General features: G+C 40.1%; 2 protein-coding genes across 9 annotated transcripts in view; both read left to right on the top strand.

Annotated features, from left to right (window-relative positions):
* LOC131138211 (polypeptide N-acetylgalactosaminyltransferase 10-like) overlaps positions 1-21,122 on the top strand; it is a 36,005-nt gene extending 14,883 nt beyond the window's left edge. Inside the window, exons 5-16 of one of the 5 annotated variants that reach the window (XR_009132072.1) lie at positions 839-1,005; positions 8,645-8,830; positions 11,097-11,280; positions 13,009-13,126; positions 14,506-14,592; positions 16,743-16,850; positions 16,958-17,179; positions 17,332-17,448; positions 18,817-18,966; positions 19,038-19,223; positions 19,296-19,412; positions 20,360-21,117. Coding sequence is in view for 1 of the 5 variants with exons in the window: in XM_058086941.1 (XP_057942924.1) it covers positions 839-1,005; positions 8,645-8,830; positions 11,097-11,280; positions 13,009-13,126; positions 14,506-14,592; positions 16,743-16,850; positions 16,958-17,179; positions 17,332-17,448; positions 18,817-18,966; positions 19,038-19,202 (1,504 nt within the window). In the remaining 4 variants the exon portion in view is untranslated. Of the gene's footprint in view, positions 1-838; positions 1,006-8,644; positions 8,831-11,096; positions 11,281-13,008; positions 13,127-14,505; positions 14,593-16,742; positions 16,851-16,957; positions 17,180-17,331; positions 17,449-18,816; positions 18,967-19,037; positions 19,224-19,295 lie in introns of all 5 variants that reach the window. The other 4 variants (XR_009132070.1, XR_009132073.1, XR_009132071.1 and 1 more) reach the window with 4 other exon arrangements.
* Positions 21,123-24,574: 3,452 nt separating this feature from the next.
* The window catches only part of LOC131137988 (polypeptide N-acetylgalactosaminyltransferase 10), a 119,518-nt gene continuing 116,701 nt past the window's right edge, over positions 24,575-27,391 (top strand). The window contains exon 1 of one of the 4 annotated variants that reach the window (XM_058086507.1): positions 24,575-24,956. In XM_058086507.1, the coding sequence (XP_057942490.1) occupies positions 24,939-24,956 (18 nt within the window). In that variant the 5' untranslated portion in view covers positions 24,575-24,938. The remainder of the gene's footprint in view (positions 24,957-27,391) is intronic. The other 3 variants (XM_058086510.1, XM_058086511.1, XM_058086508.1) reach the window with 3 other exon arrangements.

Below are 27,391 nucleotides of genomic sequence, written 5' to 3'. Positions count from 1 at the left end.
TGTTTTCAGGCAAGAGGCGGGGTACACCCTGGACTGGTCGCCAGCCAATCACAGAGCATGTAAAGACAAACAACCATTCACACTCACATTCATACCTATGGACAATTTGGAGTCGCTAATTAACCTAGCATGTTTTTGGAATGTGGGAGGAAACCGGAGAAAACCCACGCATGCACGGGGAGAACATGCAAACTCCACACAGAGATGGGCGAGGGTGAAATTGAACGTGGGTCCCCTAGCTGTGAGGTCTGTGCACTAACCACTCGACCGCCGTGCAGCCTTGGAAAACGCATATCTTGAAAAATAGTTCCATGTACTAAAATCATAGACTAGTGCGACCATCTTTTTTTTCACATTTTTTCACAGGGGTGCTCTACCGTCTGGAAAATATGGTGGTGGTAGGGAATACACTGAAACACCAAAATTATTTCAGTGATTTCCGCCTCATCACTCATGACTAAAAACTAAATTAACTCACTCGCTACCAATGATGTATTTATCTGTTTTCTTTCATATCAAATGCAACTGCACAATGGAAGAGCTCATGTTTGGTGCAGTTTTAAGAAGGAGGAAGAATGATAACAATGTATTTTTCCCATCCAATAAAGCGATCCAAAAAAAACAACAGGCTCTTGCAACATACCGTATAGAATGTCTAGAATAATAGCACGGTACCATAAAATTGTCAGTGGTTTTTATCCCTCACTCACTGTCAGAGCTGAAGTCATTTTCCACCATGATGGCAAATTGGTGTCTGATGTCAGCTGTCACACTCCAACATATCCAACGCAATCATCTGGCTAACTATCGTGCCATTTTCTTTTATCTGTTCGTCTAGCTGTAAACAGAAGCTGTACGCCGAGAAACTACCCAACACCAGCATCATCATCCCGTTCCATAACGAAGGCTGGTCATCTCTACTGAGGACGGTCCACAGCGTCCTCAACCGTTCTCCTCCGCAGCTCATTGCCGAAGTCATCCTGGTAGACGACTTCAGCGATAAAGGTACCCGTTCACCACCACCACCACCACCATGTTCGTATCATCTGCAGACATCTAAGCTACGGTCTCAGGGTTAGTCCCGTGTTGATTAATCATTTCTGTCACAACCTCCCGTTTGATGGATGTGTGTACTTCTCGTCTCCATGGTAATGAGATGTTCCGCTGCCTCAGACTTCCTTTAACGTGCATCATAAGCTAAAATTAAACCCTCCCGTCGAGAGGGATGCCTGCGACTGTACATTGGAGGCTGCACCAGGCGATCAGGCGTGCTTTGCTTGCTGTTTTCTGGTTGTACTGTACTGTATGCTCACATGTGCAAAAAAATTACAATATTCAAAATCAATACAAGCTTAATTTCTAAAGAATTCTATATAATAATAATTATATATATGTTACATATATAAACTATAATTATATATATATATATGTATATATATATATATATATATATATATATATATATATATATATATATATATATATGTGTGTATATATATATATATATATATTATATAAAAATATAATTCTATATAAATATATATATATTTAAATATATAAACTTCATAGAGATAATTATTGGTCTTCCCATGGTCCCCCAAACTGTTTTCAGTTTACAGTATTTCACGGTCATTGCACTTGTTTATTGCATGGTTATTGTAGGATTTTTGGGGAGTTTTTATTATATTATATACTGTATATTATAGTTTTATATTTGGGAAATAACTGTAGGGGTACTATTTTTTTCTGCTTTTATGATCTTTTTCACAGCAAACGGTAAATATTAGGTCAGAGATAGTTCCGTGGACTTGAAGAAAAATGTCAGACGTAAATGAGAACCCATTCAAATTGGGGTGATCATCTGGATCAATAAGTAAGCCATTATAAAACAAAGCAAATATAATTATATATATATATATATATATATATATATATATATATATATATTTAAATATATATATATATATATATATATATATATATATATATATATATATATATATATATATATATATATATATATATATATATATATATATATTAAATATATAAACCTCATAGAGATGATTATTGGACTTCCCATTGTCCCCCAAACTGTTTTCACTGTTTTTACTGTCGCTGTATTGTACTTAACAGCCACAATAGAGTGTCAAAATAAGTTCTATTTCCTGTTCTATGGCCATGATCACATTTTTAACCTTTTTATGGTGGCACCACAATACAAACAAAGCTATTATTTACTAAAATGTTGGTCAAACTTTGACTTCAGCGCTGTTAGATTTGAGATGTTTCAAAGCACGATGCATTACTTTTCATTGAAATGTGATTCATATTGGCGTCTCGACACTAAGAATAATGGTTTTGCCGTTCGATGCTCAGACGTTGCAAGGCGGGCTGTCTGCTGCGATGGCTGCTGCCCTTTTGATTAGAACTCATTCCGGCTGTAATTAAGCCTCAGACACCCGAGCAGAGCTTGAGCTCCAATCGATGGTGGTCTCCGGATAAGCGACTGCATGATGGAGGGAAGTCGTAGGAAGAGAGGAGGAGAGAAGATGGTATGATAGTGTTTTCAGTGTGGACTGCCATGCAGATCAATGCTCCTGTAATACATAGGCAGAGGATGGAGAACAAGTGTTTCATTATGGAGTATGCGGTTTGCTGCTTCGCCGCACATTCTTTTGACTAATAGAAACAATGTGAGAGAATGTATAAGGAGGGCGTTTTTTTCGTTTTCTGGTGACCGACTTTTTCCTGATCTGATCCACATTATTTCACAACACAGATATGAATCATCATCCTATAAAAAAAATACTCCATTGTCTTGGTGTCTGGTTAGAAACTGGCAGAAATGGTACAAATTAGTCAGCTGCTATACGCCCAGTGATACCAGGAACGGCAGCACCCTGGTTGCCACGGTAACGTCCCAGCATCCCATTGCTTAGCGGCTGCTGTTTTAATTGAGTTGGCGAGTAGATGAAACACCGCACAGTGTACATTGTGGCACGAAAGTGAGTACAGCCCAGCAACCACTTCATTACGTCTACTCAAAACAAAGTAATGTTTCTTCCCTGGTGGTGATTGGTGTCATTGTCTGGGGCTGCATGAGTGCTGATGGCCCTAAGGAGCTATTATACTGCAACAGGAATCCCCTTCCCTTTTCCACATGAGTTTTGCACTGAGTTTCTACTACATAATGTTACAGTACATGTTGAAATTTATGTTTCACGCATCGCCCCAGTGCTGGTAGCACTCATGCAGCCCCAGACCATGACAATAGCACCATCATGTATTGCCATCACTGTAATTGGTTCTCAGTAACAGATTGATTTAATGCAAAATTGGAATGAACCACAGCTCCCCAGTGCTGGCAGCACTCATGCAGCCCCAGACCATGACAATAGCACCATCATGTATTGCCGTCACTGTAATTGGTTGTCAGCAACAGGTTGATTTAATGCAAAATTGGAATGAACCACAGCTCCCCATTGCTGGCAGCACTCATGCAGCCCCAGACCATGACAATAGCACCATCATGTATTGCCGTCACTGTAATTGGTTGTCAGTAACAGATTTATTTAATGCAAAATTGGAATGAACCACAGCTCCCCATTGCTGCTAGCACTCATGCAGCCCCAGACCATGACAATAGCCCCATCATGTATTGCTGTCACTGTAATTGGTTGTCAGTAACAGATTGATTTAATGCTAAATTGGAATGAACCACAGCTCCCTAGTGCTGGTAGCACTCATGCAGCCCCAGACCATGACAATAGCACCATCATATATTGCCGTCACTGTAATTGGTTGTCAGTAACAGATTGATTTAATGCTAAATTGGAATGAACCACAGCTCCCTAGTGCTGGTAGCACTCATGCAGCCCCAGACCATGACAATAGCACCATCATGTATTGCCGTCACTGTAATTGGTTGTCAGTAACAGATTGATTTAATGCAAAATTGGAATGAACCACAGCTCCCTAGTGCTGGTAGCACTCATGCAGCCCCAGACCATGACAATAGCACCATCATGTATTAACCGTCACTGTAATTGGTTGTCAGTAACAGATTGATTTAATGCAAAATTGGAACGAACCACAGCTCCCCAGTGCTGGCAGCACTCATGCAGCCCCAGACCATGACAATAGCACCATCATGTATTGCCGTCACTGTAATTGGTTGTCAGTAACAGATTGATTTAATGCAAAATTGGAATGAACCACAGCTCCCCAGTGCTGGCAGCACTCATGCAGCCCCAGACCATGACAATGGCACCATCATGTATTGCCGTCACTGTAATTGGTTGTCAGTAACAGATTGATTTAATGCAAAATTGGAATGAACCACAGCTCCCCAGTGCTGGCAGCACTCATGTATTCCCTACCGCCACCATGCTTGACCGTAGGTAAGACACAATTACCTTGGTACTCACTTGTGTTGTCGTCCATTTCATTGGTTAGTTGACATGATCTTCTATGGACTTTGAAGGGTGGCTCAATCTTCCTTCCTTACGTGCTGTTTTTTTTTTACCTTTTTTAAAAAATCTTCACTGACTGAAGATGGTCAAATGTCATATCGATGAGTGCCCCGGTTTACAATTTTCAACTCACCACTCATCAATGATCTCTGGTGCTGCAGTTTTCAGGGTTGTTTTTGGGCACACACTTCAGTCATTTCCTCATGTGAAGCGTCGTTCATCACTGCCAGTGGCGAGAGTGTTTATTTATTCAGCTGTGGCACGCTGCACACATGAGCTACTCCATGATGGAGGCCTGCCACGGGCAGATTGATGGCCCAATTGCTTCCTCCACCTTCGCCTCCCCCCGACGGGCTCACTTGAGCAAAGGGGCTGCGATGCTTCACGTCTGCCAGGAGTGGCCTGGCCTGTTCGCAAACCCGAATAAAATATCCACCTTAAGTCAGGAGGAACACGTAAAAATGGATGTCGTATTGTTGTCCATTTGTCAAAGAGATCTCAGCATCATGTTGACTTGCATGTTTTTTGCGATGTTGTGGACTACTTTGTCTGTTTTGCTGCACGTCACTCACAAGAGGAGGATGACGCTGATTGAGTCTGAGTGCCGGGATGTGTGGATTTGTCAGACGCCTGCCAGGCCTCGACCGTTGGAAGACATGCAAAAATGTCGATGTGAGCATAGTTAGTTTTTGTCTTACATGCAGTCGTATTTAAATGCGCAACTATAAGATAAATAAGACATGCCTTTATTAATCCCACAAGCGGAAATTTCAGATTTACAGCAGCAAAAGTACACGATAGTATACACAATATACATGTTGACCAAGTCAGTTTACAGTATTTCACGGTCATTGCACTTGTTTATTGCATGGTTATTGCATGGTTTATTGCATGGTTATTGCACGGTTTATTGCATGGTTATTGTACAGGATTTTGGGGGAGCAGTTTTTATTATTTTATATACTGTATATTATAGTTTTATATTTGGGAAATAACTTTATTTGCTTTTATGATCTTTTTCACAGCAAACGGTAAATATTTGGTCAGAGATAGTTCTGTGGACTTGAAGAAAAATGTCAGACGTAAATGAGAACCCATTCAAATTGAGGTGATCATCTGGATCAATAAGTAAGCCACAGAACTGTGTTCCACCATTGTTTTTCACTGACGAGTACAAGCATGCGTGCATACTAGGGGTTCCCTGATATTTAGATTCGGTTGGATTTATCTCCATATAAAACACACCATTCCTATTGTGTGTGTGTGTAAAATTACCAATCACGATTTAACAGCTTTCAAAGCGTACAGGTTAGATGCTCCCCTGTCGAGCCCCACTTGGACTGTAAAGAGCTGGCGGCGACAGGAGACCATTGTTAGGAAGTGGTGGGGGGTGTTGTGGGGGGGGGGGGGGAGCAACAACAGCTGCAGCGACACACAAAAAACACAAGAAGAAAGTTGTGCATGTGTATTCATCAAGAGTGTGGCTGAGATAATGAGGTAATGGCGCTCGGTGAAGTGTGATGGGAAGGAGGGACAACGGGGAGGGAGAGATGTGAGGCGGAGGACAAAAGAGAGCTAATTGAGTGATGCCATTTTGGAGAGCCATCAGCGGGCGCCGATCGATTCTAATGTCTTTGTGCAGGGGGGCGAGGTGCGTGCGTGACGACATGGTAAACAACTGTGCACCGGAGCCTGATGGCGTTTCCATTGACCCCAGTATTAAGTTACAACATCCTTGCTCGGCTTCATTTCGGAGGCAGATTCACTTCTTCAGATTCACGTTATCTCCTCAACATAATCATCCCGTGTGAAGAACAACACTGTACAAAAAAAAAAAAAAAGCGGGTAGTTCAGTTTTGCACAGCGATGCTAGCTCGCTATTGTCTCCACATCCTCACGCTTGTCACTTGTGAGGGTTCGATATCACGATGACAATCAAGGAGGCGTAAAGCAGTGACAGACTTCATTTCAAAGTGCTTCCTCCTGATTGCGCTGCAGAGACGACTTATTGATTTCTCCCAATGGGATGGAAGTAATGGAGTAAAATCATTCCTCTGTATGATGCGGTGGTCTTTAGATCATGAGCTGTTACTCCTCATTTGCATATGCAGTGAAATCTCAGTTTTTACGTGCCCTACTTTTTTGTATGATTCAGTTTTCAAAGACTATTTTCAAAAATGTTACCCCGCTTTTTGTTTTTATGCATTGTGCGTCACTTTTGGGTGACTCAGTCTCTGTGCTTGTTTTTATGACGTTTTTGTAATGGCTAATAACCCACCATGGGGCCAAAGAAAGTTGTGAGCGCCAGAATTTGTGATCAAAAAGTTGAGAAACATATCGAATTTAAAGGGGAACTGCACTTTTTGTGGAATTTTGCCCATCATTCACATATTTCTTTCCCTTTTCTGTGGATTCTAGCGCGAGAAAATGAATTAATATGAGCTAGCTAACAACAGACATTATGGGAAATGCCTATTTTTAATGCTAAAGCCCACACATAAAAACAGCAACAGCGTTCCATTTACTAGGCTCCAGCATAGCCCCATCTGGATGGATGGATGTTCCATTTACATAACTGACTTGTTGACTTATTGTAGCAGCTAACATGAAAAACTATATTTATCTCACAGATAGCTCTCAATTTAGCTACAAAACAGCATTTTTTTTACCCGAGGACTGGAGCACATGTCTTGTGCTGGAAGACACAGCCATCCTATGGAGTGGGATGTTGTCGTTAAGTGTTGTCACTGTGTCTATGCTGCTGTTGTTCCAATCCAAAAAAATTAAATACAATACAAATATATATGTGTATATATGTATAAAATACAATAAATAAAGGTACGAATTGAATTTAATCCAAAACTAAAAGATCAAATAAGAAATAAAATCGTAAAATAGATATTCAAATATTAAAAACAAGAAGCAAATCAATTAAAGTATAAAAATTTAAACCAATTAAAATAAAAAGAAAGAACTAAAAGACACAGACGATGAGAAGTTTTGTAATATTATTGGGTGTCTGGAACGGATTAATTAGATTAACATTACTTCTTTGCTTCGGTTTTTGGAACGGATTACTGACAAAAACGAGGGTTCCACTGCATCATGATTTCACCTGCCTAAATGATTTGCTTCCAGAACATGACATAGTTTTTACTGGGTGGTTTGCAGGGTTTTTTTTTTTTTTTCTTCACCAACGCCTTACATGTTGCTACAAAACACTCTATTTTACTCCTAAACTTGTGAAGATGATAAGGTAAGGCAACTTACACAATTCAACATGTCCCAAAAGGTGTAGGATGAAGCAAAGCTTACTTAAGCCTACTCCCTCGCCATTTTTCCAACAATTACTGATACCATAGTTGTTCTTTTTCCTGTATTTGACACGTACATTGTGTGCAGAGATTCAAGGAATAGAAGCGTAAGCTTCCACAAACAAATATATACAACCCCATGGGGTCTCCTTATTTGTCTATATGCGGCATCTGTCATTGTTTTTAATGGTCGCTGCATAGATTCAGCTGCAACAGAGCTATACATTGTATATTTTTTGTCATTTGGTGGAAACGCCAGCAACCTGCAGATGAATCCTCCGATTCGACTTTTCCAAGCTGGATGTCTATGCTCATCTCTCTTATTCGGGAAGAAAAAAAAAAAAAAGACCACGTCCACAAGTCAGCGACTAATTCATTTCCTGCGAAATTCCGACTTGCGAAATGGCCGCGTCACCACCTCCGCCTTGCATCGTAATAAAGACTAATGTGTTTGCCGACGTCCACGTACGCTCATTAATGTGATTAATTGCCTTCTTGTGTTCGGTAAACAGTTTGAGCCTTATTCCAATTTATTCAGGGGAAAATTAACCGATCATAATTAAACGCTCTCGTCTTTTTCCCGTTCACCTCAAACCCTCTCTTTGACCGGGGTCTCGTTTCACAAGAGAATTAATTTGCCTTAGTTGATTGGGAAGTGTCACTTTTTATGTGTTGATTTATAGCAAGGAGGACGGGTCGCCTTTTTCTTACAACTTGACCCCTTCCAAGCCCTTCTGTCCTTCACAAAATGTCACCTTTTATAGCATGAAGGCTATAAAATGTGTAAAAACAATCAAGATGGGATGGCATCATAGCTCCAAACTTAACCTCTCACGACACCGTATTTTCCCCCAGAGCACCTGAAAGCGGCCCTGGAGGAGTACATGGGCCATATGCCCAAAGTTCGCATCCTGAGGACCAAGAAGAGGGAGGGTCTCATCAGGACTCGGCTGCTGGGGGCCGCCGCCGCCAAAGGGGAGGTCATTACCTTTCTGGACTCGCACTGTGAGGCCAACGTCAACTGGCTGCCTCCGCTACTCGGTTAGTAACAGACCGTGACACAACAGAGATTCGCCTTTATTAGTCCCGCAAGGGGGACCGGGCAGTCGGGCAAAAGCATTAAGCGTGGTTTTTAAACTGAACAATCATATTCTGTGGTTGAGTCCTCTTGATGGTGGAAATGAGCACTCGAAAGATTTGAGATTTTGACATAATAAGAAATAATCAAATTCATAAATACGCTTTCTTCCTTGACCCGTGACAGACCTTTTGTGGTTGCATGAATGCGCTCATTATTGCCGAGTTTCAACCACATGACCTTGAGGCAGTTCGCGTGAAAACAAGATGATTGAAGGGCCGCACGGTGTTAAAGTGGTTAGCACGCATGCCTCACAGCTAGGAGACCTGAGTTCAATTCCTATCTTGGGCATCCCTGTGTGGAGTTTGCATGTTCTTCCTGTGCATGCGTGGGTTTTCTCCAGGGACTCCTCCCACATTCCAAAAACATGCTAGGTTAATTGGCGATTCCAAATATGAATGTTAGTGTGAATGGTTGTTTGTCTATATGTGATGCATTCAATTGTAATCTGATGCATGTTCAAATTAAATAAAACCATTACCATTACCATAATTCCACAGCATTAACGTGGTTAGCACACAGGCCTCACAGCTAGGAGACCCGAGTTCAATTCCACCCTCGGTCATCTCGGTCCTCCCACATTCCAAAAACATGCTAGGAGTTGAATGTGGCAGGAAGCCGGGTATAAACCCCACGGCAAACTCCACACAGAGATGGCCAAGGGTGGGATTGAACTGCGGTGTCCTAGCTGTGAGGCCTGCACGCTAACCACTCGGGACTATGGCCTATTATTCATCAAAAATATGGAAAGACAAGTCATATGTAGGCTGCACGGCGGACGAGTGGTTAGAACGCAGGCCTCAAAGCTAGGAGACCCGAGTTCAATTCCACTATCTTTGTGTGGAGTTTGCATGCGTGTTTTTTTTTTCCGGGTACTCCGGTTTCCTCCCACATTCCAAAAACATGCTAGGTTAATTAGCGACTCCAAATTGTCCATAGGTATGAATGTGAGTGTGAATGGTTGTTTGTCTATATGTGCCCTGTGATTGGCTGGCCACCAGTACAGGGTGTACCCCGCCTCTCGCCTGAAGGCAGCTGGGATAGGCTCCAGCATCCCCCGCAGCCCTCGTGAGGATAAGCAGTAGAAAATGAATGAATGAATGAATCTGATCGAAGCCTATCTTGAGCATCAAACAATGAAAGTAATGCTTCTATTGTCAATTTGTCTGCATAGCTACATTCTTTCATGTATCCTTCATCATTTCGCTGCACTGTTAGGCAAAAACTCTGACATCCATAGCCACGTTTCACATGAATTTCACGCAGTATTTTTCCGGGCTGCTTGAAAGCCCCAGACTCCGCCACTCTTCAATTATTTCTGCATTTCACATTTTCGAGTTCCAACAATGTTTTCAATTTAATTTTAGTAGAAATTGTGCTTGTTGTCTGTCGCTCACTGTAAAATTGAGCGTATCCGTACTTGGAGAGAACACAGAGAAAGATCTTTTTGATCGTTTTTGGTTGTTTCCTGAACTTTTGTCCCCGTTACGCTCTACTAGCTTAGCATTTGCGTTTTCCTGGAATACACATTTGAATGATTTCCACATGCAAGAATGACACATGGCGGGCATTTTTGCTCTGAAAAAATGACGTGACGTTACATGACACCCAGCAATAGGCGGTGTGTTTATTAATAATTGGAGAAAAATCTTATTTCAGAAAAGTGAAAATGACATACAGTGATATGAAAAAGTATCTGAACCTTTTGGAATTTCTCACATTTCTGCATAAAACCACAAAATCAAATGTGATCTGATCTTTGTCAAAATCACACAGATGAAAAAAACAGTGTCTGCTTTAACTAAAACCACCCAAACATTTATAGGATTTCATATTTTAATGAGGATAGAATGACAGAAGGGGGAGGAATAGGGAGCATTAATAGTGCTGATGAGTTCATGGCAAATAACAGGACAGCGAGTGTAGCATGCATGGGCTTCACACCAACAACAGTGCCACCATTTTAAAGTGCATGCAGAGGAAAACTACACCGGGGGACTACCTACAGCCGCAGCATGTAAATGGACACATTATTTGACCGGGGGTCATTATTGGCAGTTATTGTCATTATAGAGCATCACATATTGGGTTGGTGAAAGTAATTTAGGACTCATCGGACACAGTATTATTGTAATATAACTTAAATATATATATATATATATTCCTTAGACCGAATTTCCCAGAACAGGAAGACGGTGGTGTGCCCGATGATCGACGTGATCGACCACGACAACTTTGGCTACGACACACAAGCGGGTGACGCCATGCGCGGGGCCTTCGACTGGGAAATGTACTACAAGCGCATCCCCATCCCCAGCCAGCTGCAGCGGGACGACCCCAGCGAGCCCTTCGAGTGAGTGACGGCACAAGATGCGTATTAAATTGAATCCACAAAACGTTGAAGATAACCTTTCTTTCCGATGCCTTTCAACATCCACATGTGCACTTTTTAGTTTTTTTTATTTTTATTATTATACTCAGTTGAAAAGCAGACAGTTTGACAGCTTAGTCACCGTTGTCGCCTGGTGCAAAAACATCGGACGCTGGGCGCCAACAAGACAAGGTCACTGTGATAAAAACCTCACTTTTTCTGTCGTACTGACACACGGGTAAATATGTTGTCGCCTCCAGGTTGGAGGGGTGTACCCAAGTGCATGATGGGTGACATTGCAGCATCTTCAAAACATCACCCGTAATAACACGACTTGGTTTTTATAACCGTTTTTACTGACCATGCGTGCCGTGGGGGAGCCCCTAAGCGAGGATGTGCGATGCTAATCTTCCAAAACAACAGTTTTTTGTTTCATATTTCAACTCTAAAATGACTTCATTCCAATAATATAATAATAATAATAAGGTAATATCATAATATAAATATAATATTATATAATAAAATTATATTATAACTTTTTCCCGGCATAAGTTAAAAAAAATAAAATTTAGTTTTGTTTGTTTTCCATAATATTACAACATTTGAAAATGATTTTTTCTTATAAAATAATATAATAATACAAAATAAAATAAAATAAAATAAACAGCTGGGATAGACTCCAGCATACCCGTGATCCTCTTGAGGAAAAGCGGTAGAAAATGAATGAATGAAAATAAAATAAAATAAAATAAAATAAAATAAAATAAAATAAAATAAAATAAAATAAAATAAAATAAAATAAAATAAAATAAAATAAAATAAAATAAAATAAAATAAAATAAAATAAAATAAAATAAAATAAAATAAAATAAAATAAAATAAAATAAAATAAAATAAAATAAAATAAAATAAAATAAAATAAAATAAAATAAGGAGGGGTGTACCCAAGTGCATCATGGGTGACATTGCAGCATCGTCAAAACATCACTCGTAATAGCACGACTTGGTTCTTTATAGCCGTTTTTACAAACGCTAGCGTGCGGTGGGGGATCCCCTAAGCGAGGATGTGCGATGGTAAGTTGAGCCCCTCGAGCGGCAAAGACGCGGACCCTGCTCGTCTATAATTGCAGCGAGCGTGTCGCCGCATGCCTTCCACGGCTGCCCCCCGTTTGTCTTTAATTGATCTTCCTCAGAGACGGCTTTGGCGAGAGCCAAGTACCTGCTGGCTGGCTGGCTGCTTCATCCTGATGAAATGTCTGTAACCACGGCAACGTGCGCTACCTATTTGTGTGAACACGTTGCAGTAAAGGGTGTTTTGCTCGTGTGTGTGTGTGTGTGTGTGTCTAGAAATGTAGGCTCATTCTGCGGGTTGGAGTGAACAGCCAACTGTCAAACTTTGAAGGAAAGTAGCACACCTGCCGCACTCATTTGAGCGTCTCAGGTGCAACGAGCGAGAAAACAGGCAAGCTAACGAGGTCTGGCGCCGAGCGTCGTCGCCACGCACAAAAGCCGCCTAGGGTTAATTGGTTGCTGCACTCTTCAAAGTGTCGTCATATGTGCAGAGAAACAGTTCCCCCCCTCGCATAAATACTACACTCTACACTCAACTACTTTTTTTTTTTTGGTTGAAAAAAAGAACTTGTAGTCTTCAAGCTTTTTATTCTAGCACCAACCCTGGATAATTGCTTGTATTGTGTATTTTTCTTCCAGGTCTCCAGTGATGGCGGGAGGGCTGTTTGCAGTAGATAGGAAGTGGTTCTGGGAGCTGGGAGGATATGACACGGGTCTCGAAATCTGGGGAGGAGAGCAGTACGAGATCTCCTTTAAGGTGATGATGATCTATCTCAGAGGTTTAGAAACTTTTCCTCAAAACTGTATCTCAGCTTTGTGATATAGGTGAAAGTTTTTTTTCATTTATCACTTCTACCCAACCGTGCCGCCATCTTCTACCTGCCTAGACTTCCCTCTCTCAGGCCACTTGAGAGTCACAGTCTCTCCAATGTGTCCTGGGGTCTTCCTCCGCTCCTATGTGCCCGAAACACCTCCCCAAGGAGGCGTCCGGAAGGCATCCTTACCAGATGCCAGAGCCACCTCAATGTGCTTCCTCTCAATGTGGAGGAGCAACGGTTTTATTCCGGGTTTCTCCCGGATGATAGTGCTTCTCACCTTCTGTCTATGGAAGAGCCCAGCCATCCTCATTTTGGCTGTTTGTACCAGCAAGCTTGTTTTTTCGGTCACTACCCAAAGCTCATGACCCACTTAATCTTCCAAAACAACTGGTTTTTGTTTCATATTTCAACTCTATGCCACTAAAATGCCACTAAAATGACTTCATTCCAATAACATAATAATTCATTCATTCATTTTCTACCGCTTTTCCTCACGAGGGTTGTGGGGGTAATATAATAATAATAATAATATAATATTATAAATATAATAATATAAATATAATATTCTAATAATTAAATTAGAATATAATTATATTATAACTTTTTCCCGGCCTAAAAAATAATAATTTTGTTTTGTTTGTTTTTCATAATATTACAACATATGAAAGTGATTTTTTTATAATATTATAAAAATAATAATATAGTATAATAATAATTATATAATATATAACATATAATATATATTATATAATATGTTATACTAATAATTAATATAATATAATAATAATATTCATTCATTCATTCATTTTCTACCGCTTTTTCCTCACGAGGGTTGAAGGGGTAATATAATAATAATAATATAATATTATAAATATAATAATATAAATATAATATTCAAATAATTAAATTAGAATATAATTATATTATAACTTTTTCCGGGGCCTAAAAAATAATAATTTTGTTTTGTTTGTTTTTCATAATATTACAACATATGAAAGTGATTTTTTTATAATATCATAAAAAATAATAATATAATATAATAATAATTATATAATATATAATATAAATAATATGTTATATTAATAATTAATATAATATAATAATAATACATAATATATATAATATCATTTTATTATTATTATATTATAATAAATAATAATAATAGTGATGATAATAATAATATATAATAAATAATAATAATAATATATAATTTCTTATAATAAAAAAATATATAATAAGTAGAATTAAATGAACTCTGCTTTTCGGGCATGTTGAAATGTGCCAATATAACCATGGGGTGTCCCTTGTCAGCCTGTAGATTTTCTACACCAAAATCAACATCAGTAAACTCAACTGTCGTCTCTGCACAGGACCATCCTCACACCCACAAAGACTGTCAGGACACGTGAGTCCCAGCTCTTATCATTAGCCTGCGTTTCTATTTTGGCAAATATTATCCATCGCTTACATTTTAGCCATTAGCTCATGTCGCCTCTTAAGCCTACTTAGCCTTCTGATATTCAATTTGCATTCCTATTTTATTAAGATCCCCATTACCTGATACAGCTTTCACAGCTGGTCTCCTGAGGTGAGAAGATTAGCGGGCTCTCATGCTAAGCCCTACAAACCCTAAAAAAAACTTCCGCAAGACAGATTCGCTATCATTGGTCGGTTTTATCTGGTGACACACCGGTGTGGGAACTGGTAATGTTTCCGTCTCACACAGCGAGATAATATCATATCCAGTTTATGGTGTAAAATGATTCATTTTGCTTCCAATCCCAGCTAATTAAGGACGGGATGGTAAATGTTCCAATATGCTGGTCGTTATGGCAACAGCATGAAACAGTCTGAATAGTTCACGACATAGTTGAGCGCTGAAGAAGATATATAACGATGTCACACCAGGCATCGATTTAAAATAACAATCAATTCGTTGTCTGCGTGGGAGGCAGCCGAGTCGAAAGCGATGCCAGCCCGGAACGTTATTATTCAAATAATCCGTGGTGTGATTGGATCCCGAATAGTCTTTACAGCGAGTCTATGTTTTATTTAGAGTCACACCTACAGACGGAAAGCAAGTCCGGTTTTTGATGCCGGAGTTTGTGTTACAGCAGTGGTATGTTTTATTCATGCGTGTGCAGTCAATTTCTGCGGCTGAGCGGAGATGCGGGGCGCTGCCGTACGGCTGTCGTGTTTGACTGCAACAAGTTGTAGAGACGACGTTGATCGTGCAGCACTAACGCAATCAAACGTCTTGTGGTTAAATCTTATATACTGTCACTTTTCAACACTCAAACATCCCTCAATCGCACACTCGGGAACTTTGTTTCACTGATCAATACGACATTACGAAACAAACAGGAAGTCTATCTATTTGGTTTGAGGTATATCTATCTATCAGGTTTTTATCGATATGGGTGTAGCACATCCGTGTATGAAAACTCAACCACTCTAATAACACGAATAATTAAACTGTGAACTGCTTATGTGATGCATTCAATTGCAGTCTGATGCACGTTCAAATGAAATAAAACCATTACCATAATTCCACAGCATTAACATGGTTAGCACACAGGCCTCACAGCTAGGAGACCCGAGTTCAATTCCACCCTCAGTCATCTCGGTCATCTCCCACATTCCAAAAACATGCTAAGAGTTGAATGTGGCAGGAAGCCGGGTATAAACCCCACAGCAAACTCCACACAGAGATTGCCGAGGGTGGGATTGAACTGCGGTGTCCTAGCTGTGAGACCTGCACGCTAACCACTCGGGACTATGGCCTATTATTCATCAAAAATATGGAAAGACAAGTCAAATGTAGGCTGCACGGCGGTTGAGTGGTTAGAGCGCAGGCCTCACAGCTAGGAGACCCGAGTTCAATTCCACTATCTTTGTGTGGAGTTTGCATGTTCTCCCCGTGCATGTGTGGGTTTTTTTCCGGGTACTCCAGTTTCCTCCCACATTCCAAAAACATGCTAGGTTAATTGGCGACTCCAAATTGTCCATAGGTATGAATGTGAGTGTGAATGGTTGTTTGTCTATATGTGCCCTGTGATTGGCTGGCCACCAGTCCAGGGTGTACCCCACTTCTCGCCCGAAGACAGCTGGGATAGGCTCCAGCACCCCCGCGACCCTCGTGAGGATAAGCGGTAGAAAATGAATGCATGAATGAAGTCATATGTAGGCTGCATGGCGGTTGAGTGGTTAGAACACAGGCCTCATAGTTAGGAGACCTGAGTTCAATTCCACTATCTTTGTGTGGAGTTTGCATGTTCTCCCCGTGCATGCGTGGGTTTTTTTTCCGGGTACTCCGGTTTCCTCCCACATTCCAAAAACATGCTAGGTTAATTGGCGACTCCAAATTGTCCATAGGTATGAATGTGAGTGTGAATGGTTGTTTGTCTATATGTGCCCTGTGATTGGAAGACAGCTGGGATAGGCTCCAGCATAAGGATAAGCGGTAGAAAAAGAATGAATGAAAACCAACAGTAGCTACATAACCTTAGTGAAGGTTCTAAAGACAATAAAGTCTGTCTCTTTCTCCTTCTGCAGTTGTGGATGTGTGGGGGTCGAATGGAGGACATCCCCTGCTCCAGGGTGGGACACATCTACAGGAAGTACGTCCCCTACAAGGTCCCCGGGGGGATCAGTTTGGCAAAGGTAATCCTTCACACTGTGCACAGTTCACTGCGTGCTGCCTTTGATTGATGCTAATTCTGACATCTCGTATCCAACGCTTTCATTCCTGTCCCACCAATCTAACCCAGAATCTGAAGCGTGTGGCCGAGGTATGGATGGACGAGTACGCCGAATATGTGTACCAACGCCGGCCCGAGTACCGCCACCTATCAGCGGGCGACATGATGGCACAGAAGGAGCTGAGGAGCCGCCTCAACTGCAAGAGCTTCAAGTGGTTTATGTCCGAGGTGGCCTGGGATCTGCCCAAGCACTACCCGCCTGTGGAACCGCCAGCCGCCGCCTGGGGAGAAGTAAATCCTCTCCCTCTTCATTCCGTGGATATCATAAAATAATGTAAAGGGAATTTGTCCCAGGGTGGTTGTAAAACCTTAATTAACTCTACAGGTTAACATCTTTTTATCTTTATGAAACAATAATCTTCGGTCCGTTTTTTTTTCCCCAGATCCGGAACGTTGGCAGCGGTATGTGCATGGAGGTGAAGCACTTTGTATCAGGCAGCCCCGTTCGCTTGGAGAGCTGTGCGAAAAGCCGCGGGGAGGTGGCCTGGAGTCACGGGCAGGTGAGGTGGAACATCTTAGATGTAGTCAAAAGCATATGTGTCCAACTCAGGCCCCGGGGGCCAAATCTGGACCGCATTGCAATTTCAGTGCAGAATAGCATTGAGCGAGCCCGCCTTGCGAATGTTCATTCATTTTCTACCGCTTATCCTCACGAGGGTCGTGGGGGGTGCTGGAGCCTATCCCAGCTGTCTTTGGACGAGAGGTGGGGTACACCCTGGACTGGTCGCCAGCCATTGTAGCTTGTAGCTTTACAACAGATTGTAACTGTAATAAGTAATAAAATTATTTTTAATTATTTTCAAAAAATGTAATAAAAATATGTAAACTAATAGAAATCAAAATACATATAAATTAATATTTTAAGTAATTTTAAAAATTATTATATATATATATTATGTCAGTGTTTTTTGTACATTTATTTTTTGGCAATATTCATTCATTCATTCATTCATTTGGAGTCACCAATTAACCTAGCATGTTTTTGGAATGTCGGAGGAAACCAGAGTACCCGGAGAAAATCCATACATGCATGGGGAGAACATGCAAACTCCACACAGAGACGGCCGAGGGTGGAATTGAACTCTGGTCTCTTAGCTGTGAGGTCTGCGTGCTAACCACTCGACCGCCGTGCAGCCCAGTAATAAAATTATTTTTCATATTTAAAAAAATTGAATTAAAATATGTAAACTAATAAAAATCAAAATACATCTAAATTAATATTTTAAGTGATTTTAAAAATTATTATATATATAATGTCAGTGTTTTTTGTACATTTATTTTTTGGCAATATTCATTAATTCATTCATTTATTTTCTACCGCTTATCCTCACGAGGGTCGCGGAGGTGTTGGAGCCTATCCCAGCTGTCTTCGGGCGAGAGGCGGGGTACACCCTGGACTGGTCGCCAGCCAATCACAGAGCACATATAGACAAACAACCATTCACACTCACATTCATACTTATGGACAATTTGGAGTCGCTAATTAACCTAGCATGTTTTTGGAATGTGGGAGGAAACCGGAATACCCGGAGAAAACCCACGCATGCACGGGGAGAACATGGCCGAGGGTGGAATTGAACTCGGGTCTCCTAGCTGTGAGGTGCGCGCGATAACCACTCATCTGCCGTGCAGCCCCTTGCGGATGTTATTATTGTTAATTATAATTAAGGGATTCCTGGAGTATAAACTACTCCTGTGGCGTTTTTATTGTGTGACACCAACTTTAGGTTGGTGGTTACCCAACAACGAGGTGCTGAGAGCTGCCAGAAATGTACTGAACTTCTATTTTTTTTTTCCATCCACCCTCAAACTGCCTCCGCAAAGTTCTGATTCATGCTCACCAATGTATGTGTTGCCGTCTACCGTAGGTGTTAACACTCGGCTGGAGGGAGGACATCCGCGTGGGCGACCCCATGCACACCAGGAAGGTTTGCTTTGACGCCATCTCCCACAACAGCCTTGTCACCTTGTACGACTGTCACGGCATGAAAGGCAACCAGCTGTGGCGCTACCGGAAGGTGAATCTTGGCAAAACTTCCATCTGGTTGGTTGGGTTCTCAGAGAGTCTAACATGTTTTTTTTTTAATAGGATAAGAGTCTGTACCACCCGGTGAGCAACAGCTGTATCGACAGCAGCCCGAGTGAACGCCGCGTCTTCATGAACACGTGCGACTCGTCTTCACTGAGCCAACAGTGGCTCTTCGAGAGAACCAACGCCACCGTGCTGAAGCAGTTCAACCTGGGCACCGACTGACGCTGCCGCCATCACAGCACAGTGAGTCCGGTATTTAAAAAACAAAACAAAAAAACGTGAGCCACCTTCTAATCGTGCCTCATGTTTGTCCAGATGAGAACGAGGGCTGAATAACGAGCTGTTTGACAAACAGTCATCTAGAGCGTTGGCGAGTGAGCGGCCGACATCCAGAGTCCAATCACACGACAGGAGTTTGTGATCAGGAAGCAGGTATGTTTCTTGTGTACATAAATAAACTAAGAGAAGTAGCAGGATTTAAGTTTGCTGGCCTATGCTAGCTCAAAACCAGATGTAGAAATGCGGTTCTTTGCCGGGACTCAAACGTAGCAAAAAAATGTTCGCGGTAATGACATTTTTTAAACCTGTAAAGTGTACTTTATAGCACAAAACTCATCACACAGCAACTTAACACTTAAACAGTATACCTAATAAATATACAAACATATACCTATATGAGTTTATAATGGGGGAAAAATAACATTTTAACGTTTTCCCACAATGCATTTCATCTGAGCAAAGTATTTCATTGGAGTACAAGCAGTATTCGTAATGGGGGTAATTTTTTTTATTTTGAACTCGTATTTGTACATGTTTGTGTATTACTTAGCTAAGTTTTGGGTGTTAAGTTACCGTGTGATGAATTTAGGTATCATTGTAAGAAGACACATTGAGTTTAGACTGTTATTTTGAGTAATGACCATCCTATGATTTCACTTATAGCTTGTGATTGGCTCCTGCCAAAGAGAATGTACGCATAAATTAGCCGCAAGGTTCAAAGATTAAGAAAAAAGTAGCGGCTTTTACATCGGAAATTGCCCTTGTTATTTTATTTTCGGTTTTATCTCTCTAGTTACTTCTGGACAGCATGTTGGGTTTCTGGTACTCTCAAATATGAGTTTTTTTTTAGCAAAATAATTCGGTACTTGGTGAAACGACATTATTTATACAAGTCTTGTTATTAGTTATTAATAGGAATTGAAGATGTACACCTTTTCATTCTTCGAGACCATCGTCGAAAGTTCGAGTGCCGCTTCCTCCAACAGTTGACAGTTTTTCCTCCAACGGGGACACTCGCAGCATCCCTCGCTACACCACTGCTCCATGCGGTGAAACAGTCTGGCTTCAAAGGGGAAATTAACAGCACTGTCTGTTCCCAGGTGTTGGTGGAGGGGGGTGGGAGCCAACAGGCAGCCCCCCAAAGGGTCCCCCGGGGGAAACAGACCTGAAAATGTGGAACATTTTTATAGACTCTGAAAACCTGCTCTCTCTTTTTTTTTTAAATCGTGGAAAACACAAGCAGACTCTTGGATTTTTATGGATACGTGTGGGACTTCCTGTGTTTTGCATTCAGTTGTTGCCTTCGGACTCTTGGCTACGCCCTCGACGTGATGCATGGAGCAAAACGTGTGCTATACTGCGGACTCTTTTCTAAGAAAATGTACGTATTATCTTTTATACCCAATAAAGATATTCTTATATAGGCTGCGTGTACCTGCTTTTTACTATTAGATGTAACAGATTTGTCCACTCATCTTTTTGACTCTTCAAACTATGGATTTGACCACTTTTTTTTTCCATAGGGGTGGCCATAAGTAGGTACCTGAATTGTCTAGATAGCAAGTGGGGTGGCCGGAGAGTGACTAGGGGTGTCCACGGCCCCGTAGTTCCACCACCCACCGTCTATTGGAGGAATTAATAGCAGTGTGCCGAGTTTCTGGATTCTGCTCACCATAATGGCTGCCAAACCCGAACAGGGAATAATATGGTAGTGGATACCGATCGAAATTTGACCAAGAAAACTTACCTACCGGGCGGCACGGCGGTTTAGTGGTTAACGTGCAGACCTCACAGCTAGGAGACCAGGGTTCAATTCCACCCTCGGCCATCTCTGTGTGGAGTTTGCATGTTCTCCCCGTGCATGCGTTGGGTTTTCTCCGGGTTTCTTCCCACATTCCAAAAAACATGCTAGGTTAATTGGCGACTCCAAATTGTCCATAGGTATGAATGTGAGTGTGAATGGTTGTTTGTCTATATGTGCCCTGTGATTGGCTGGCCACCAGTCCAGGGTGTACCCCGCCTCTCGCCCGAAGACAGCTGGGATAGGCTCCATTTTCACCTCCGCGACCCTCATGAGGATAAGCGGTAGAAAATAAATGAATGAATTAATGAATATTGCCAAAAATTAAATGTACAAAAAATACTGACATTATATATATAATAATTTTAAAAATTACATACAATATTAATTTAGACATATTTTGATTTTTATTAGTTTACATATTTTTATTCAATTTTTTAAATATGAAAAATAATTTTATTACTGGGCTGCACGGCGGCTCTGTTCTGCTCTCTCACAGAAAGTTGTGTGCGGCAGTGAAATGAGTCCAATACTAAACTAATGTTCTACGCCACAAAAGTGTCCCTAGTAACAACAACTTGTTTTGTTTTTTGTAATAATATACAATGGAACCTCAGTTAGCATGTTTTTCGCCGAACATGTCCATACATTTTCCGGTTAGTGTACATTATTCTGTTATTATTCGTTGCATGAGTATTTATTAATGTCTCATCTGCTTGTTACTTTTTGTCCCATGGATCCAGAAGTCCTCATCTAATTGTTGCAGTCGATGTGTGTGTGTGTTTTTTTTTTTCTGGCATCTCTTTAGAAGACATCTGCTTCTTTGCTTCATGAATCATTACTGCTAATTAGCCACCGACAAACAGTCTGTCTCCTTGCTGCACACTTTCCACATTTACAGATGGACGGCCAGATTTAGACACTCAGTGCAGACAGTGAATGACAGCGTGTGTGTTTAGGCGACGCCGGGCGATAAAGATGACAAAGTGGGCCGGGCAGCGGTTATTGTAAGATGGTAATCTTCCTGTCACACACACACACACATATACACACATCTCCTCTGACACTTTCACACTTCACCAACACAAGATGCTTATGAGGAAATGAACATATGGACAAATGCATTTGTGGTGTAACCCTTTGTCTATTATAATTACTATCATAACTGTTGTGTTTCTTATTTTTGGAAGAAAAACAGAAGGCTCGTTGTGTTCAGTGATGGATTATGGGGAGACGACAAGGAAATTGAACGCATCACTGAAGACATCTTAAAAACAGAGGTTGTAAAAAAAACAACAACAACATTTTCATGCACTTACTGTCTTGGAGGGTTTTTAAAAATTAGTTTTATTATTTTTTTTATTTTATACCTTTGAGTGACTTTTGTCATAACCATCTTTTTTTCATTATTATTTTTTAAATAATTTATTTACTTCATAATAATACTCTTCTTTTAGAGGAGTGTATTTATTTAGCACAACAGCAATTTTTTATTTTTATTTAATGCATTTTTGGCTGCATTTATTGTCACAACCATCTTTTTTTGGTTTATTTAATTAGTTAATTTAATTGCTATAATTTAAATAAAAATCCTAATTTTATAAGAATCGAGTAGTAATATTAGAAGTTAAACAACCTTTGTCAATTTAATGAGAATTTAGTCTAAATACCTAAAGGGGGATATAAATATAGGAGAATAAAGTATAAATACACACAGGGACCGAATGCTGTAATTCTACAACAATGCAGTTCTAATTTTGGCCCATTTTTTTTTGTCATATTTTGACCCTGAATACGCGTATGCTTTGCTGCTCCACGGTCATGTGGAAGTTGCATCACGTGACCTTGTGTCTCCAATAAAATCAACCTCAAGCTCCATAAATGTGGTCCATCAAGGCTGTGATTGGTCAACGTGTAGGACATTACAGTATTTCCTGTGGGTGTATGACTTGTTCAGAGGGCGGTGTTTTATTTTGGATCAACATTTGCAATAAAAATGGCAGTAAAACTCCCCCTCTCCCTTTTAATTACTCTCATTTGGTCGTGATAACTTTGATTTTTTTTTTTTTCACCTCAGTGGTAAACATTGGAGGAGACAAACGTAATGACGACGCAGAAGAATAATCCACGCTTGAGCCACAGCAATCTGCAAGGGCAAAGGTACAAAGTGGCAGTGAAGTACTTTGAATTTAAATCACTGAAAACAACCACAGGTTCTTTTAGCCCCTGAACCTTACATTTCATCCGCTGCAGCCAAACGGATGTAAAAGGCGATGTAATGCTTGATTGTAAGTGTCATGTTACATTTCATGGATAAGCCATGTTGCTCATTAGTCTTCATTAATTCCTGATTAAGCCTTTTTATTCACTTGAGCCGATCAGCTTCACACCCGGTTCCCTGTTGTAGTGTGTGTATGTTTACATAGTATATTCAATTCTATTATATTCTATACATCACAAGGTCAAATCATATTATGGCTGCATGGTGGTTGAATGGTTAGTGTGCAGGCCTCACACCTAGGAGACCTTAGTTCAATTCCACCCTCGGCCATCTCTGTGTGGAGTTTTTTTTTCTTCCCACATTCCAAAAACATGCTAGGTTAAGTAGACTCCAAATTGTCCATAGGTATGAATGTGAGTGTGAATGGTTGTTTGTCTATATGTGCCCTGTGATTGGCTGGCGACCAGTTCAGGGTGTACCCACCTCTCGCCGAAAGACAGCTGGGATAGGCTCCAGCACCCCTCACCCTTGTGAGGATAAGCGGTAAAAATGAATGAATGAATTAATGAATATTGCCAAAAAATAAATGTACAAAAAACACTGACATTTTATATATAATAATTTTTTAAATTATTTAAAATATGAATTTAGATGTATTTTGATTTTTATTAGTTTACATATTTGTATTAAATTTTTTAAATATGAAAAATATTTCTGGGCTGCACGGCGGTCAGAAAATGCATTTTCTACCACTAACCTAGCATGTTTTTGGAATGTGGGAGGAAACCAGAGTACCGGGAGAACATGCAAACTCCACACAGAGATGGCCGAGGGTGGAATTGAACCCTGCTCTCCTAGCTGTGAGGGCTGCGCACTAACCACTTGACCGCCGTGCATCCACAGTAGAAAATGAATGAATGAATATCTCTTACTTTCCATGTTCCATTCCATGCATGTTTAAGTACAGTGGGAAATTCCAGTTGTTTTTCATCCCAGCCCAACTATAAAACATGTTATTATGTGATTAGCTCCTGCGTCAACCTATGGAATAACCGCTAAACACACGTTAGCGGATGATCATGTTGCCACATTTGCTCCAAAGAAGCTGCAACATAAATAATAAATGATGGGGGAGATAACAACAAGTTCTCCATTTTCCCAGTCGGGTTGCTTAACGTCTCGTTAGTGATCATGATTGACTGCAGCTGATGGTGTCTCTCTGGCAGCATAAAAGGAGTTCTTGGCGCACCAGGATGAGTCCATGTAAACTTCTGTCCGTCCAGATTACGGCAGCAAGATTAAATTCCTTTGCCGTTCTCTGTCACTTTGTTCCCCCCCCCCCCAAAAAAAAAAACTATTTAATAAAAGAAACACGAAGAAATCCCAAGAAAGCAAACTCTGAACTGAGTTTCACTTGCATCCTTGGAGAGTTTGGGAAGGTACCTTGGAAAGAAAAAGGAAAAAAAAAAGTTCTTGAAGAGTTCTCCAGCCCTGAAGATGTTCCCTCGCTCTGACTGGAATATTTAATTATGACAACAATGGAAAGTGAACGTTACACATTATAGTAACCGCTTTCCTTGGGACCTCGGAAGTTCGTCTGATTGGATGTCCGTCAAAAGTCTCCCAACGTAAGACGTCTTATCCCTCTGGAAGTTTCATGAGTTATCTTCAAAAAGTGAGTCAAATATTTTTTTTGTCATAATTTTCATTGTTTTGTTTGTTGTTTTTCACAGTATTGGTGCCGTTAAGTTAAGAGTTTAAGTCTAACTATTAGAAATAAACATTTTTACTTTACAACCGGTCACTAAAGCAGGCGTTCCCTTAAAGGGGAAGTGCACTTTTTTAGGAATTTTACCCATCATTCACAATCCTTAGGTGCATCTCAACATCTTAGCGGCTGCTACATTATCAAATGTCCCAAGCCCAATCAATCACAAAAACGAATATCCAAATATATCAAAATAAATCACAATACAGTCAAACTCACAGCATTCCTGCGTGATAACTCAACGTGGGTGGCATCCACAACGTTCCCGTGCAGTCTCAATTAGCGATCTCCTCCCCCGCGACATCCGGAAGTGAACCGGAAGTGCATCTCCGAAAACCGGAAGTGGACCCCGGCGATAAAAATTTTTAATACAAATTTCTATAAACCATGAATTACTTACCTAAACAACTTTTAATCACTTCTAGCAAAATATACACCCTTAACATTGCTTATTTAAACCCTTTAACTTATATATTCATAAAATTGCCTTAGGGGCAGCACATGAAACACCAACACATTTATTTCCATACTACTCATTTTCGTAATATGTAAACACTATGGTGAGTCATCAGTGAATTCATCAAGAATTGGAGTCTTTGTGCTTTTTCTTTGACTTTGAGTGGGCATGGCAGCATTGAATTGCTAAGCCACTTTCGCTTATGCAAATTCCGTAGTCTGGGGAATTCAGCGAGCTTGTTCTATTAGCTGGGGGCACATTGGACATGCTCTAGATCCATTTGGCTGCCAGCTGCCAGACATTCACTTCTGTTAACCTCCATCAGCCCGGCAAGGCTATTAGAGGTGAACTGTGAGCGATATATCTTTGCTAACAATGGCCGACACTTAGCTTTTTATTTGAAATATTACAAAGTGTTACAATAATCTGGCTTTTCTGCTCGCTATGTCTAAGCGTGGTGTGTGTGTGACCCAAACATTTAGCGATAGCTAAATCTCTTTATTCAGCCACCGCATGTCCGACATGATAGAGTACAGAAAAGTTAGCCTCCTCTTCAATGCGGAAGTGGTAAGTTCTTATTCTATATTTCTTTCCCACACCGTTTAAAACTTATGACTGGTATTATTACTACATCAAGAAACAATACAAGCAGTTGATGTTTGCTAAATACAAGGATGAAGAGTCTTGAACCAGTCATGATGTGCTCTATATATATATATATATATATATATATATATATATATCACTATTGACAGTTATTATGGTACCCATTATGTCATTGGATGGTCATATCACCTGGTACTTTGGTAAGTGACCATTACCATTACATTAATTTTGTGAGAATAAAGTCAAAATATAAAGAGGAAAAAAAGTGGTATTCTAACAAAATTAGCAATTACAATAAACTTGTAATGTTATGAGGTATATTAAAGACAAAAAATATAATATTAAGCGGAAAAATTGGTTGCATAAAGATGAATTATTAAAGAAAAAACTTTAAATATTAAGTTATTACATGCCACATTGTAAAAATATAATTTTTAAAGAAAAAAAAACAACAGCAAAAATCAACAGCAATTTTGACAAAAAATAAAAAAACAAAACAAATAAACCTCCCCAAAAAACTATATTATGAAAGCAGGAAGTCAACAAATGTAACATTATAAAGCTTAGGAATGGAAACCTATTTAGTTCAGGGACCGTTTGTCTTTGTGGTTCTGTATGACTTCAAGTGGTGCATTTTTTTTATGGTCATATCACCTCGTACTTCGGTACGGGACAAAAAATTACAAAATAAAAAAAATATATTAAAAAAATACATTTAAAAAAATTATTTTAAAAAAAACTATATTAAACTATATTAGTAAAGCAGGAAGTGAACAAATGTAACAGTTAGTGATTGTAAAAGTACCACATGGAGGGGTAGGATTTAATAAGCTTTGCTTCTTCCTACTCCTTTTGGAGATGTGGAACTGTGAACTGATTATGTGATGCATTCAATTGTAATCTGATGCATGTTCAAATGAAATTAAACCATTACCATTTACAACAAAAAATAGATAATAGATAATAATCCCCCTTTTAATGTTAGTAAAACACAGTTCAACAAAGTGTGACTGTAAAGGTTGCGAATCTCTCAATTCCTCAGCCCACTCATGTCGATATGAGGGGAATAAACCCAAATAAAGAAATATTGCTGAAAATGGCGAATCAAACAGAAGGACTTTCAGACTTGAAAGCACAATCCGATATGATGAAGTGTAGTTCATCATCATCTTGTTGCAAGTACTGCAATATTGAGCTGTCGCCGGTCAATAAATACATATTGTGTTATGTGGCCTGTAATTGAGCGTACGAATCCATGGGATGTTTTGACTGTGGGTAT

This window comes from Doryrhamphus excisus, chromosome 11 (genome assembly GCF_030265055.1).
Source record: "Doryrhamphus excisus isolate RoL2022-K1 chromosome 11, RoL_Dexc_1.0, whole genome shotgun sequence".
Classification (NCBI taxonomy): Eukaryota; Metazoa; Chordata; class Actinopteri; order Syngnathiformes; family Syngnathidae; genus Doryrhamphus; species Doryrhamphus excisus.
The sequence above is the reverse complement of the archived record's forward strand: the minus strand, read 5'-3'. Positions and strand labels throughout refer to the sequence as shown.